At 41.5% G+C, this 16,686-nt stretch overlaps 1 protein-coding gene across 1 annotated transcript; it reads right to left on the reverse strand.

The window, feature by feature from the left end:
* Nucleotides 1-310: 310 nt before the first annotated feature.
* On the reverse strand, nucleotides 311-13,278 carry LOC100564748 (homeobox protein SIX2-like). The gene is made up of 3 exons (XM_003228048.4): nucleotides 12,430-13,278; nucleotides 3,124-3,287; nucleotides 311-2,155 (listed from the first exon to the last, which is right to left on the reverse strand). Exons 1-3 carry the CDS (start codon nucleotides 12,811-12,813, stop codon nucleotides 1,879-1,881), a joined length of 825 nt encoding a protein of 274 aa, XP_003228096.2. The 5' UTR covers nucleotides 12,814-13,278; the 3' UTR covers nucleotides 311-1,878.
* Nucleotides 13,279-16,686: the final 3,408 nt, after the last annotated feature.

Here is a 16,686-nt window from a genome sequence, read left to right on the forward strand (position 1 = left end):
TAAAGAACTTTATTTGTGTTATGGAAACCTTGTTTTTGTAAGTAGTGCAACCATATTATTTTGCTACAAAGAAAAGCCTCCAAAGAAAGAGATACAGTAGAGTCTCACTTATCCAACATAAAAGGGCCGACAGAATGTTGGATAAGCGAATGTGTTGGATAATAAGGAGGCATTAAGGAAAAGCCTATTAAATATCAATTTAGATTATGATTTTACAAATGAAGCACCAAAACATCATGTTAGACAACAAATTTGGCAGAAAAAGTAGTTCAATACGCAGTAATGCTATGTAGTAATTACTGTATTTATGAATTTAGCACCAAAATATCATAATATATTGAAAACATTGACTACAAAAATGTGTTGGATAATCCAGAATGTTGGATAAGCGGGTGTTGGATAAGGGAGACTCTACTGTAACATTGGTCTGTGTTTTTTTTGGTTTTTTTAAAATCACGTTTGGCTACTGGTGCTGGGCCACGCTGCTGCCAATAAGTTACTCTGCTATACTTTTATGGGGAGGGTCTATTGTTAGTAAGCCCACTCACCCAACAATTTTTTTCCTGACATTTCACCTGCATATGTGGCTGGCATCTTTATAGAATCTGATTGTGGTAAAGCAAGGGGAGTGTATATACCTATGGAATGTCCAGGGTGGGAGGAAAGAACCATTGTCTGTTGTACAGATATAAAGGGTGCAATTCGAAAGCTAGATTTGTGTTGTGGGATCCACACATTAGCTTGTGAGAAGGGCATCTGCATGGAAGTAGCCTGGCCTTTGTTCCCTTTGAATCGTTTGCTGCCTAGAGGTTTCACGAAAATGAACAAAATTTGGCTATCAGTGTTAAAAAATACTAAAATCAAGACAGTGATCAAGATATGCCACCCAGACACAGGAAGTCACCAGACAGCAAGCGATCAAGGGCTTACCCAGAGAAAGGATGCCTCTAGGCAGCAAACAATTAAAACAATTCAAAGGGAACAAAGGCCAGGTATATTATTTGAGAACACAGAAATGCTGGACCACTCTAGCAACCACCATGTCAGACTACACAGAGAAGCCGTTGAAATCCACAAGCGTGTGGACAATTTCAACAGAAGGAAGGATACCATGAAAACGAACAAAATCTGGCTACCAGTATTTAAAAACTCTAGAGTCAGGACAGTAAATAAAGAATAACACTAAAAAAACGGGAACTCCCAAAAGGAAATAATCAGGGCCAGCTAGCACCTGCCAACAAAGGCAGAAATCAGCTAGGCCTTGAAGCTGCAAGGCCATTAAATGCTAATTAAGGCGATAAATTACAACATTCACACAAGCCTCCAACAGACAAGAGTTCTTTCTCCCACCCTGGACTTTACGAAGATATATAAATCTCCCTTTTCTAGTTTCCAATATACCTCACAATCTCTGAGGACACCTGCCATAGATGTGGGCGAAACGTCAGGAAAGAATGCTACTGGAACATGGCCATACAGTCTGGAAAACTCACAGCAACCCAGTGATTCCGGCCATGAAAGCCTTCAACAACACAAAGGCCAGGCTACTTCTGAGCTTGCTAATTGCACCCTTTACACCTTTATAACAAACAAAGGTTCTTTCCTCCCACCTTGCACAGTCCATTTGCTTGGCTACCATCAGATCCTCTGAAGATGCCAGCCACAGATACAAGGGAAATGCCAGGAGAAAACGCTGCTAGAAGAGGGCCATACAGCGCGGAAACCTCCCAACAACCCAGTTATTCTGGCCTTCAGCAATACAAATCTTTAACTGCATTTGTGATGGAGGAAAGTATGGAAATGCATGATTATAAAAGAGGAATCTATTGGCAAGGCATGCAGGGGAGCAAGGGTTGTGGCTTCCATGCTGAACTGCTTTTAGGATCCCAGGTCGACAAAAGTGGAGGCGAGGGGCCCCAGGAGGCTGTTCTGGTGGGACTGGTGCTGTAGGAAATCCAGTCTTTGGCCCCCAGGATGAATGGCTTGCCCCATTGGAGCTGAGAGGGGCAAGCCGGGATAGAGCAGAGCAGGGCTGGATCCGTGTGCCGCTGGGCTGTCGATGGGAGAGCTCTCGTCCTCGGAGCTGGAGATCAGAAGGTGTCTCTCTCGTGGCAGGCCCCGTCCTTCCTTCAGAAAGCCTCCCTCGCTGCTTTCCCTGCAGGAAGGAAGGAGAGCAACATGAAGCAAAAGAACACCGCAAATCCCCAGATGTTAAAATGTTCAGAAAAAGCAGTACTTTGGGCATGGGCAAACTTTGGCCCTCCAGGTGTTTTGGATTTCAACTCCCACAATTTCTAACAGCCGTTAGGGAATTGTGGGAGTTGAAGTCCAAAACATCTGGAAGGCCAAAGTTTGTCCATGCCTGCTTAAGTGTCGAAGCCCTTTAGACATCTATGCACCAAAGGCCTTTGGATTTCAGGGTTGTTGTATGTCTTTCGGGCTGTGTGGCCATGTTCCAGAAGTATTCTCTCCTGACGCTTCGCCCACATCTATGGCAGGCATCCTCAGAGGTTGTGAGGATGCCTGCCCTAGATGTGGGCGAAACGTCAGGAGATAATACTTCTGGAACATGGCCACACAGCCCGAAAGACATACAACAATCCTGTGATCCCGGTCATTAAAGCCTTCGACAACGCCTTTGGATTTGTTGCTTCAGGAAAGCTCTGTACCGTGTTTCCCTGAAAATAAGACAGCGTCTTATATTAATTTTTGCTCCCAAAGATGTACTAGGTCTTATTTTCAGGAGATGTCTTATTTTTCCATGAAGAAGAGCTCACATTTATTGTTGAACAACAAAATGAACATTTATTATATACTGTAAAGTAGTTGTCATCACAAACCAGCATAACCAGACAAACTGTGAATCCTATCAAGAATTTCTTGTTACTACCATTATTTCCATTTACAACTGGTATGTACATTTACCAATCCTGAATGCTCTGGTGTTCTGTTTGGCAGGCGCTGGGCATGCTTTCAAACAAAAACTTTTCTGGGTCTTACTTTTGGGGAGGCCTTATATTTAGCAATGCAGCAAAACTTCTACTAGGTCTTATTTTTCGGGGATGTCTTATTTTCGGGAAAACAGGGTAGGTTCCATTTCACTCCCAACCGGGTCTTCCTCACCTTTCCTTGGTCTCGGCTGCCCTGTCTCTTTGGCGTCGGTTCTTGAACCAGTTGCTGACCTGGGTGGTGGTCAGCCCAGTGGCTTCTGCCAGCTCCCTCTTCTCCCGAGGAGATGGGTAGGGATTGTGGAGGTACCATTCCCGCAACACACTCCGAGACTTTTCCTGGAATAAAGAAGTCGGAGTCAGGAAAGAAATGGAAATCAAAGACAAAATGGAAATCAGCTCTGTTGGAAGAATACAAACAAAATTTCACAAGATCTCCCCTCCTCCAGGTTAAAGTATCATAAGCATCAGCATCCCTTCTTAAATCATATTTCTTTCCCAGTGTCCTGAAAATCTTTAGTCCAGTGGTTCCCAGTGGAACCACCAGTGATCCCCAAGAACTCAAACATGGTCTGCAGCCTCACCGTTACTGTGCTGGTACGGCTGTACCAGAACCTTCTACTTTACTTTCTTGCTGCAAATGTTTGCAATCATAGGACAGGCCACCTGTCAATCACCATTAAGTTTGCTTCTGCCTCTTGTTCAGGGCTCTGGGAGGGAAGGAGCCATTTTTAAGTTAGTCTCACTTAGGAAGCTCATCTATAGGATGTAGACCAGCTCGTCCCGTAAGAAGCTTCATATTTCAAGAACACCAGGGATAAAGACCGTCCGGGGATACAGAACAACAGCACAGAAACATCTGCAAGCCTTGGCTGGTTGGTCCACTCGACAACCAGACGCACTTGGGAGTTGGCAGTGGGTCCCAGAGCAGCTAGGCCCAGATAATAGATAGCCTGGGAGGGGTTATAAGAGGGTTTTCACAGTTATTCAAAGCCAATCTCCTGTCCTGTGGGGACAAGACTCCTTGAAGGTTTATTATTTGTTCGTCAATAAAGACTTTGTTATTTCTTTAAAGACTTCAAGGCCATCTTTTCAGGGAAATTCCTCAACAACCTTTCTTTAGGCACCCTGGCTTCCTGCTGGGCGTAAAGTGTACGTCCTATATAGTAGACAATCAGTAACAGGCCCAGCGTGTGACAGAACAGTTACTTTTGTTTATTCGGTCAGTCAGTTCCAACTCTTCGTGACCTCATGGACCAGTCCACGCCAGAGCTCCCTGTCAGCCGTTCCCACCCCAGCTCCTTCAAGGTCAAGCCAGTCCCTTCAAGGATACGATCCATCCATCAATCCTGCCTTTGGTCGGCCCCTCTTCCTTTTTCCTTCCATTTTCCCCAGCATCATTGCCTTCTCCAAGCTCTCCTGTCTCCTCATGATGTGGCCAAAATACTTCATCTTTGCCTCCCATATCCTTCCCTCCAGTGAGCAGCCATTGGGCATTATTTCCTGGAGGATGGACTGGTTGGATCTTCTTGCCAAGGTCCAAGGCACTCTCAGGATTTTCCTCCAGCACCAGAGTTCAAAAGCGTCTCTCTTCCTTCGCTCAGCCTTCCTTATGGTCCAGCTCTCCAAATTCAAATTCCAAATTTACCAAATTTATTTAATGCTTAGACCATAGGTCTTTCGCGTGCAAGACAAACAAACAAATACACAAAAGCCAGACCATCAAATACAATATAAAACATGCCATTAAAACCCTATATAAATCACTAGCTGTGCCTGGCCACGTGTTGCTGTGGCGAAGTATGGTGGTATTGGAAATAAAGTATTGAGGAATTGGTGGTAGTTAAGGTAAATGGTAAAGGGATAGAGTCCAGATAATCCAGTTAAAGCAGATAATATAAGATTATATGGGTTATATAGCTGTGTGGAAGGGCCTTGAGTCTACCCTGCCAACTAATCCAGTTAAAATCTGATAATCTGTGTTTTATAGGCCGTGTGGAAGAGTCCTAAATGAGGCCTAACTCTGCCTGTCCCCTGGGTGAGTGGGTTGCTAGGAGACCAAGTGGGCGGAGCTTAGCCGTCTAACTGGCAGCAATTGGATAAAAACAATTCTTCCTCTCCCTCTAATTAGGACTTTATTTTTCTTTTCTTTTTGTTGTATCAACCTAGAGGCGTGCATGATAGGTTGTGTTGTCAATTTTTGAGGTTGTGGGGTGTTTAGTTTTGTTGTTTTGGCGGTCGCCAGGATTGCATCACTCTTTTATATATATAGATTAAAACATTAAAATGCTGCAAATATCAATGTCAGGATATGCCCTTCAAATACTACATATTTCATGGATTAGCACCAACATAATTAAAAACAAAATAAAACCAAGTAAGTACAGCATTATTAAAACCCAAGCAGGAACACATTGGATATAAAAAACCACTATTAGTTAAAAGCATCCCCAGCACAGTCAACCGCGACATCGGAGATCAGTTTTGCCCGGATTTTCTGAGCAGCCAGGGGAAAAAGGGCCACCTTATGAGTAACTGCAGGGTTAGTGCCGGACAGAAGGTAGAAAATCCTTTCTGACACCGTATTCATTAGGTGGTCCAGCTCTCACATCCATAGGTTACTACGGGGAATACCATTGCTTTAACTATGCGGACCTTCGTTGCCAGTGTGATGTCTCTACTCTTCACTATTTTATCGAGGTTGGCCATTGCTGTTCTCCCAAGAAGTAGACACCTTCTGATTTCCTGGCTGCAGTCTGCATCTGCAGTCATCTTTGCGCCTAGAAATATTACATCTGTCACTGCCTCTACATTTTCTGGCAAATAGTTATCAATCAGTCTGGTTGCCATCATCTTCGTTTTCTTAATGTTTAACTGCAACCCAGCTTTTGCACTTTCTTCTTTCACCTTGGCGATAAGGCTCCTCAGCTCCTCCTCGCTTTCAGCCATCAAAGTGGTATCATCTGCATATCTGTATCGCCATTACTACACAGTTGCAATGAGAGCGAATGGTCTCACAAAGTCCTCTTATAGTGCTGAGGCAATGTCGGGAGGGGAGAAGCTGAAAACCCATGGAAAGCGCGACAACAAGCCTCCTGACTGCTGCTTCTCCTCCTCCCTCCCCTGAGCAGAGCACCGGGAAGCGGGGATGCCTTGGTGTCTTCGTTTTTAGACCTGTTCCTGGGGTTATTTGGGGTGCTGATTCAGAACATTGCATTGGATAAACCACATCAGCTCTAAATATGATTTTCTGTGGGCGAGCAGATGGTGGCATATGTTCTGTAACAGAAACTAGAGCTGATGTGGTCTATCCAATGCAATTTTCCCATTCAGCACCCCAAATAACCAAACTGAATCTGAATCTGACCAAAAACTGATTTGTAACCCTTTTGGTACTAATGTTGGAGAGGGATCTCTGGTCAAAGTGGTTCCTGGTCAAGTGGGCCCTGGTCAAATAAAGGTTGGGAACCACTGCTTTAGTCCTTTCCCAGTTCTGTCTTTTGAATATTTTAAATTACATTATGTATCAAAATTTGCTTTCTTTCTGTTCCTGGTTTGAAAGTGTTATTTCCCGTTTTAACTATATGATACTTACTTTGCAAGTACAGTAGCGTCTCACTTATCCAACATTCACTTATCCAACTGTGGAGAAGTGTGACAGGGAGGAATCCTTTCAGATCCCACCGCTTGCCACCAATTGTGGAGAGGTGAGAGATGTGTGACAGAGATGGAATCCTTTTTGGTCCCACCACACACACAGATACCACCAATTATAAAGATGTTTTATGAATGATGATTTTAATTAATTATTTATTTAATTGTCTTCTTCGCTGCCACCATTTGAGGAGACGTCAGGCAGATGGCACTGGTTCTTTTTAATGATTTCTTTGTTTATTTTACCTCAGATGATGATGTCGCTTAACTTGGTATATAATTGTGACAGAGACTTAGGTGGAATAAAATCAAAACAAGTTTATTGCTTGTACAGAGCTTGATGGTTTCTTATAACTTTTTAAAGGCACTTAGCTTAATGGTTACAAACAGATATGAGGTGTTCAAACTTTCAAAATACTTCTTCCTCCCAACCAGACTAAAACCTGATCCTCCTGGATCTACTGGGATTAACTTTCCCTAATCCACAGCCTCTATAACTGACCCTAAACAAGTCCCTAACTTGCTTAGTCTGGCCTAATAGAGGTCTGTCCCTCCTGGTTTCCTTCAGTCTTGAAACCAGACTGCTCCCTGTGATTCAAAACCACAGACTATCTAAAATAAATCCTTTTATTTTAGACCTGACTCAAATTATTTTATTTGAGCCACCCTGATCCTCCACATGAGAATCAGTCTTCTTCCTGTGACTAAAAATCACAGACTGAAACTGGGTTTTAAAACATTTCCCCTTTTCCTTTCCAAATGGCGGTTGGCTCTGCCCCCGTTATCATAGCAACCGTCCTTCATTGCTGAGCTGGCTACCTCCTGGTATTAACAGCTCTAATACTCACCATATTAAATTAACCAAACCTGACTGTTTAAACAAATCAAATAAACATGTCATCATTAAGCAAAATAAAATCATATACTTCTTTACACCACCGTTCTGGATTATCCAATGCAGTCTACCTTTTAGTAGTCAATGTTTTTGTAGTCAATGTTTTCAATACATTGTGATGTTTGGGTACTAAATTCATAAATATAGTAATTACGTAGCATTACTGCTTATTGAATTACTTTTTCTGTCAAATTTGTTGTTAAACATGATGTTTTGGTGCTTAATTTGTAAAATCATTACCTAATTTGATGTTTAATAGGCTTTTCCTTAATCCCTCCTTATTATCCAACATATTCGCTTATCCAACGTTCTGCCGGCCTGTTTATGTTGGATAAGTGAGACTCTGCTGTAGTTGTTATACTCCAGGAACTTTGTTTTTGTGGCTGCCACAAACTATGTTGAGTTGGTCGAGACTCAATGAGATATTCATTGAAAAACAGCAAAATGTGCTGTAGGATGTACTGCACAAAGTTTTTGCAGTTTAACAAATGTTTTCCATGTTTGTATTTTTTTTTGTCTCATTATTTTTTATTTTGTAAAGAAACATAATACAGTACATCGAAAGTTTTCCATGTTTGTATGATAGACCTAATTAGGAAATGACATTTATAACCTGGGAACAAAAACTGTTACATAGTGTTATTTTTCCTGAACATGTCTTGGTTTATGAGCTCCTTTGAGTCTCCTTTAAGAGAGCGAAGTGGGAGAAGAGGAAGGAGAAAAAGTAAAAGAGAAGGAGGAAGAGGAGGAGAAAGAAGAAGAGAAGCAGGAGGAGGAAGAAGGAGGAAAGGAAGGATTAGGGGAGGAAGAAGATGACTTTTAAAAAATTCCAGGTTAGTTGAAGACATATACACATACATAACATACATATATAGACTGACAAAGTTTTGTTGTCATATGTAGACTGGATTAAATGTTGTAACAACCAGCAGAGGGCAATGTATCATTTTCCTTTCTAAATATGCTCATAAAAATGATTTATTATTAATAGCTTCTTTTTCAGCAGTGGTCCAACTTAAGTTCAATATCAGTTAAGAGGCTGAGCACCCCTTATTCCAAATTCTGAAACCTGAAATCCTCCCAAACCCAAAATGGTCCACCTGGGTGGCTGAGATAGTAACTCCTTTTCTTTCTGATGGTTCCATGTAGGCAGAACACATTTCATGCCCAAAATATTGTATATAATCACCATCAGACTAGATATACTACATGGTGTATATGAAACATAAATTAACTTTGTGTTTAGAGTTGGGTCCTATCGCCTAGCTATTTCATTCTGTTCACTGTTTACATGACCTGTACGAAGACTTGAGGATTCTGGATGAATGGATTTTAATCTTGGACATTCTTAAAATTTTATATAATGTGATTTTATTTTGTAATGGTATCTGTTTTATATGAACTGTTGTTTTGTAGATTGTTTTATATGAATTGTTGTTTTTACATTGTTTTTAGGCATTGAATTTTTGCTTATTTACTGTAAGCCGCTTTGAGTCTCCTCAGAGAGAAAGGCGGGGTAAAAGTGATGTAATAATAATAATAATAATAATAATAATAATAATAATAATAATAATAATAATTGTATGCAAATACAAGTACAGTAGAGTCTCACTAAACCAACACTCGCTTATCCAATGTTCTCGATTATCCAACACATTTTTGCAGTCAATGTTTTTAATATATCATGATATTTTGGTGCTAAATTTGTAAATATTGTAATTACAACATAACCTTACTGCGTATTGAACTACTTTTTCTATCAAATTTGTTGTATAACATGATGTTTTTGTGCTTAATTTGTAAAATTATAACCTAATTTGATGTTTAATAGGCTTTTCCTTAATCTCTCCTTATTATCCAACATATTAGCTTATCCAACGTTCTACTGGCCCATTTACGTTGGATAAGTGAGACTCTACTGTATTGCAAAATTACCTCCCCTCCAAATCTGAAATCTAATGCACTTCTAGTCCCAAATATTTCAGGTAAGGGATACTCAACCTATATTGTATTTTTTGTGAGGACAAACAGCAGCCTAGTCTATGACATGTATTTGCTGGTTTGCAACTTTCCACTGTTTCTCTTGCTTCTCTGATAGAAGGTTGCTGAACTTTTAACCGTTCCTTTCCATCCACATAAAGAGAGACAGTTATGCAGGGTGAATTTCTGTCTCTTGCATGAAACACTCATACAAATCAAACCATTGGTTCATCTAAATCAGTCCTATTGAGAGTTTCCCACTGGCAAGCCATTCTACAGGACGTCAGGCAAGCTTCTTGGCAAGCCCTTGTGAGAGATGCCATACAAAGCATATGCTTTTCTAATAAGGTTTGTTTTTGTTGCTGTTGTTGTGCATCTCCAAGTCATTTCTGATTTATGGTGATCCTACCCTGGGGATTTCTTGGCAAGATTAATACAAGGGAGGTTTGCCTTTGCCTTCCTCTGAGGCTAAAGAGAGTGACTTGCCCAAAGTCACTCATTGGAGTTCAGTAGCCAAGCAGGGATCTGAACACTGGTCTCCAGAGTTCTTAGTTCAACGCTCAACATAATGCACCATGTTGTCTGTATTCAGCTAGAATACTAATCTACTGGAAACTGGTAAGGAGAAATGTTTAAGTTTTATACATGTAAAACACAGGAGTAAAACATAGTTGGTGCAGTGGGTTAAAACGTTGTGCCGGCAGGACTGCTGGCTTGAAGGTTGGCTTGCTGACCTGAAGGTTGGCTTGCTGACCTGAAGGTTGCCGGTTCAAATCCAACCTGGAGAGAGCACAGATGAGCTCCCTTTATCAGCTCCAGCCATGCGCAGACATGAGAGAAGCCTCCCACAAGCATGGTATATACATCAAAAACATCCAGGCGTCCCCTGGGCAACGTCCTTGCAGACGGCCAATTCTCTCACACCAGAAGCAACTTGTAGTCTCTCAAGTCGCTCCTGACACACAAAAAATGTAAAACACAAAAATAATTGATGGTGGGAATTGTTTTCTTTGCTCAATGTGTGTGAAAGCATGGAATTAATATCATCCGACATTTGACAGTTGGAAACCAGGACTTGTGTGTCCAAACAACATCAGAGTGTGGCCAAGATGACAAAAATACAGTAGAGTCTCACTTATCCAACATAAACGGGCCAGCAGAAGGTTGGATAAGCGAATATGTTGGATAATAAGGAGAGATTAAGGAAAAGCCTATTAAACATCAAATTAGGTTATGATTTTACAAATTAAGCACCAAAACATCATGTTATACAACAAGTTTGACAGAAAAAGTAGTTCAGTACGCAGTAATGCTATGTAGTAATTACTGTATTTACGAATTTAGCACGAAAATATCATGATATATTGAAAACATTGACTATAAAAATGCGTTGGATAATCCAGAACGTTGGATAAGCGAGTGTTGGATAAGTGAGACTCTACTGTATTAATGAGAACTAACACATAAGGTAGAAGAAATTGCAGATTTTTTTTTCCTGAGCCCATTGAGAAGGGCAAGATTCCACCTACTATTCTTGAGTTAATTGAGCACACACTACTTTTGAAGTACAGTAGAGTCTCACTTATCCAACATAAATGGGCCGGCAGAACGTTGGATAAGCAAATATGTTGGATAACAAGGAGAGATTAAGGAGAAGCCTATTAAACATCAAATTAGGTTATGATTTTACAAATTAAGCACCAAAACATCATGTTATACAACAAATTTGGCAGAAAAAGTAGTTCAGTATGCAGTAATGCTACAAAGTAATTACTGTATTTACGAATTTAGCACCAAAATATCACGATGTATTGACAACATTGACTACAAAAATGCGTTGGATAATCCAGAACGTTGGATAAGCAAATGTTGGATAAGTGAGACTCTACTGTACTGGTAAGCTGAGGGTGAAAGAAGAAAGTGGGAGAAGAAATCAACATTTTAAAAGCAGCCACAAAAGTAGGATGGCAGAAGACCTCACCTGGAATAACTTTGTGTCTTGTTCTGGTGGTACCACAATTCAAGAAGGATATGGACAAGCTAGAACATGTCCAGAGAAGGACAACCAAAATGGTCAAAGATCTGGAAGCCAAACCTTATGAGAATCAGCTTAGGGAGCTGGGGATGTTTAACTTGAAGAAAGGGCTCAGAGGGGACGCAACAGCCATGCTTAAATATTTGAGAGGTCACACTTAGGAAGAGGCAAGGTTGTTTTCTGCTGCTCAGGAGCAATGGATTGATTAATGATATTGGTCTGTAAGAACCAGGGTTTGTCAAGTCTTTTTTTGGTTTGGGTAATAGTATTGTTAATGACTGTTTCCATGATCCTGGTATTTGTTCTCCATCCATTATTGCATTGAATAATTCTAATAATTTTGGAGTTATCATTGCTTCAAATGTTTTATAATATTCTGGGCCCAGCCCATCAGGTCCAGGTGCTTTCCCAATTTTTAATTTCCTAATTACTTGTTCTATTTCTTCTTTCTTAATGGGTGCTTCTAATAACTCTCTATCTTCCTGATGGTCAGAGCCTCAAATAGACAAGAGTTCTTTCTCCAAACTGGACATCATTCCACAGATATATAAACCCTACTTGCCTAGTTGTTCCATTTCTTCTTTCTTAATGGGTGCTTCTAATAACTCTCTATCTTCCTGATGGTCAGAGCCTCAAACAGACAAGAGTTCTTTCTCCAAACTGGACATCATTCCACAGATATATAAACCCTACTTGCCTAGTTTCCAATAATAACTTTAATAATACAGTAGAGTCTCACTTATCCAATGTTCTGGATTATCCAACACATTTTTGTAGTCAACGTTGTCAACATATCGTGATATTTTGGTAATTCTAAAGTGGGAGAAGAAGAAAAAAGCCAGGACATTTTGAAAGCAGCTCTAATGGTGGGACGGCAGAGGATTAATCAGGGCACTTTGAGGGCACGGAAGCCTTACCTTGAAGCAATAACTGGTCTCCTCTCCATCCCAGATGGTCCGCGGAAGAGGGAACTTACGGCGGACCCGATATTTCCCCACTGCCCCCAACGGCCTTCCGCGCAGCTTCTCGGCTTCCACATAGTGGGCCTTGAGCCACAGTTGCTGCAGCTTGGGGTGGTTGTGCGGAGAGAATTGGTAGCTCTCCAGGATCTTGTAGAGCTCCCTGAAGTTTCCCCAGTGGAAGGCCACCACGGCTTTGGCCTTCAGGACGCTCTCGTTCTTGTGGAGGCGGTCGCAGGCCGGCAGTGACCAGAGGAACCGGCCCAGGCGCTCGATGTTCCCCCCTTGCTGCAAGACCTCGCAGACGCAGGCCACTTGCTCCTGGGTGAACCCAAAATTCATGGCTGAGAGCGAAGGAAGCCGGTGACCCGTTCTGAGACGAGGACGAAGAGGCTCCCAAGTCAAACCTGGCCCAGGTGGATTCCGCAAACCTGAGTGCGAAAGATGATGCCCTCCTCGCAGCCAAGGGGGATTTTTTCTTCTTTGAAAGAGGAAACCAGGAGCAAAGGGGAATCTGCGTCTTTGAGAGAGGAAACCAAATCTGAGAAGATGAGCAAGAGGCAAGTCAGACGCGCACCAGATTTGTCTCCCGGGTGGCCAAGGCAAACTCACACTTGATTCCTCTTTTCCTCCACTTCTGCTTGCTGTCAGGACTCCCTTTCTCTCTTCTGTCTGTGTCTCCGGACTCCAGAGACAGTCGCCCCGGGTAGATGTCTGGGGGGTATCGGTTACAGGCCCGGCCCACGCAGACTGCAGCTGCGGAGAGCCATTGGCCAAGTGTACAAGGAAGGCGAGAGAAAGAGAAATCTTTTTCACCATCATCACCCCCTTGGATGGCAAACCTTTGTGTGGAGGGGTTATCACGTTATGGAAATGTGAGATGCCCTCTGTTTGGGGTCGGGGGAGACGGAAGCAAACGTTGCAGCCATAGCACTTGATGAACCAACCTGGACACAGCATATTATTTGAGGACACGGAAATCCTGGACCACTCTTACACAGACTACACAGAGGAGCCATTGAAATCCACAAGCATGTGGACAATTTCAACAGAAAGGAGGAAACCATGAAAATGAACAAAATCTGGATACCAGTATTAAAAAAACAACAACTCTAAAATCAGGACAGTAATTAAAGAACAACACTTTGAAAAGAGGGGAATCCCAGACAAGAAACAATCAGAGCCAGCTAACACCTCCCAAAGAATTCCCCCAGGCAGGAAACAGCCAGGCTTTGAAGCTGCAAGCCATTTAATACTAATCAAGGTGGCCAATTGCAACATTCACACTTGCCTCAAGCAGATAAGAGTTCTTTCTCCAAACTGGACATCATTCCACAGATATATAAACCCTACTTGCCTAGTTTCCAATAATAACTTTACTGTATTATTATCCAACACTCGCTTATCCAACGTTCTGGATTATCCAACACATTTTTGTAGTCAATGTTTTCAATATATCGTGATATTTTGATGCTAAATTCATAAATACAATAGTTACTACATAGCATTACTGCGTATTGAACTACTTTTTCTGCCAAATTTGTTGTCTAACATGATGTTTTGGTGCTTCATTTGTAAAATCATAACCTAATTTGATATTTAATAGGCTTTTCCTTAATGCCTCCTTATTATCCAACATATTCGCTTATCCAACATTCTGCCGGCCTGTTTATGTTGGATAAGTGAGACTCTACTGTAATAACTTTATTTTTATACTCCACCTCTATCTCCCCAAAGGGGACTCAGGGCGGCTTACATGGGTCCAAGCCCGAATAAATACAATCTATATATATATAAGAGGGTAATGAAATTTTGGCCTAGGACAAAACAACAAAACTACACATCCCAGAAACACTAAACTTGGCAGCACAACTCCTCATCCATGCCTCTACGTTCATACAACAAAAAGAAAACAAAAATAAAGTCCTAATTACAGGGAGAGGAATAATTGTTTTTATCCAATTGCTGCCAGTTAGAAGGCTAAACTCCACCCACTTGGTCTCCTAGCAACCCACTCACCCAGGGGACAGGCAGAGTTAGGCCTCACTTAGGCCTCTTCCACATTGCCTATAAAATACAGATTATCTGATTTTAACTGGATTATATGGCAGTGCAGACTCAAGGCCCTTCAACACAGCTATATAACCAATTTATAATGGACTTAATGTTAGGAGAAAACCTTTACCCTTTACCTTAACTACCACCAATTCAATACTTTATTTCCCATACCACCATACTTTGCCACAGCAATGCGTGGCCGGGCACAGCTAGTAGCAATATAAAACACAACAATAGACAAAAGACATGCACAATTATAAAAATTTAAACATTAGCCAATAAAAACAAATGACAAGAACTAATAAAAACATGGATTAAAACGGAGCGGTTGTAAAAGTAGACTGGGCAAGATGCACCATATAAATATTGTAAACATGAGATGACTGATAAAGTGCTGCAAATTCCAATAGACCTCACAGCCTCTGAGGATGCCTGCCACAGATGTGGCAGAAACGTCAGGAGAGAATGCTTCTGGAACATGGCCATACAGCCCAGAAAACTCACTGCAACCTGAACGCTGATCATTTTGTCACCTCTGTTTAGGATCGTACTTTCTGCCTGTCTGCATTGAAACATCACTTGTGGTTCCTATCCTGTATTTATTACGATTTTACCATTTATGTGTTTTAAATGCAATTTTTTATCCTGTATTTTTGTTTTAATTGATATATTGTATTACTGTTTTATCTTTTTATAGTGTGATTATGTTGCCTATGTTTTGTCCTATGTTGTTTGGGCCTCTGCCCCATGTAAGCCGCCCCGAGTCCCCACGGGGAGATGGTGGCGGGGTATAAATAAAGTATTATTATTTTATTATGACACAGCACACAAGATAGATATGCTGGATTTCATATCACAAAATCACAAGTCGAACACTTCCCAAGTGTCTAGGACTGTGTGATGTATTTTCGGATGATGCGTGCAGATCCCAGTAGGGTGGCCTTTTGCAGTTGGCAGATTGTGATTTTGTCAATGTCTATTGTTTCCAAATGCCAGCTGAGATCTTTTGGCACGGCACCCAGTGTGCCAATCACCACCGGGACCACCTGCACTGGTTTCTGCCAGAGTCTTTGAAGGTTAATCTTGAGGTCCTGATAGCGGCTGAGTTTTTCCTGTTGTTTTTTGTCAATGCGACTGTCACCTGGGATGGCGACATCAATGATCCAAACCTTTTTCTTTTCCACAACTGTGATGTCTGGTGTGTTGTGTTCCAGAACTTTGTCAGTCTGGATTCGGAAGTCCCACAGTATCTTTGCGTGCTCATTTTCCAATATTTTTGCAGGTTTGTGATCCCACCAGTTCTTTGCTGCTGGGAGGTGGTACTTGAGGCATAAGTTCCAATGAATAATTTGGGCCACATAGTTGTGCCTCTGTTTGTAGTCTGTCTGTGCAATTTTCTTACAGCAGCTGAGGATATGATCATTGGTTTCGTCGGTTTCCTTGCACAGTCTGCATTTTGGGTCATCAGTTGATGATGATGATGATGATGATGATTATTATTATTATTATTTATTATTGAGCAAAAGTGCGAAGCCAAAGGCAAACATTGCCTTGCATTCACTGAAAATCCTGGATCCCTTCTTCTTGGCTTTCTTAAACTTCGTTATGGAGACATCAAAAACACTGAACTCTAATGCTGGAGATGAATGAGTTTGATCCGCACTCAGTCATGGAAACCTGGGCAATTCTGGGCAAATCACACAAACATTTCGGAAATGACCTGAAAGCACACAACAATAGAGTCAGGGTTGTTGTATGTCTTTTGGGCTGTGTGGCCTTGTTCCAGAAGTATTCTCTCCTGACATTTCGCCCACATCTATGGCAGGCATCCTCAGAGGTTGAACAATAGAGTCATCATCAGCACAGTTTTCTATTTTATTTCTAAACCCACAAGGGCCAGTTTTTAACAGCCAACCATCAGCAATAAACTATTGCTTATCTACTAACGGCACAACAAGTTGTCTAACTATGTTAATTTATTTGAAATTTTTCCTTCCAGGTTTTAAATCACTCAATTTGCTGGGTTGTTGTATGTTTTCCGGGCTGTATGGCCATGTTCCAGAAGCATTCTCTCCTGACATTTCACCCACATCTATGGCAGGCATCCTCAGAGGTTGTGAGGTATATTGGAAAAAACTAAGCAAGGAAGGTTTGTAT

Source organism: Anolis carolinensis, unplaced genomic scaffold (genome assembly GCF_035594765.1).
Source record: "Anolis carolinensis isolate JA03-04 unplaced genomic scaffold, rAnoCar3.1.pri scaffold_10, whole genome shotgun sequence".
Classification (NCBI taxonomy): Eukaryota; Metazoa; Chordata; class Lepidosauria; order Squamata; family Dactyloidae; genus Anolis; species Anolis carolinensis.

Excerpts from the sequence above, each read along its gene's own strand:
- LOC100564748 (XM_003228048.4), bottom strand. The coding sequence starts at position 12,813 with ATGAATTTTGGGTTCACCCAGGAGCAAGTGGCCTGCGTCTGCGAGGTC. Across the intron at positions 3,288-12,429 it reads AGACCAGTTATTGCTTCAAG|GAAAAGTCTCGGAGTGTGTT; the intron begins GTAAGGCTTCCG and ends TCTTTATTCCAG. Across the intron at positions 2,156-3,123 it reads GCAGCCGAGACCAAGGAAAG|GGAAAGCAGCGAGGGAGGCT; the intron begins GTGAGGAAGACC and ends TCCTTCCTGCAG.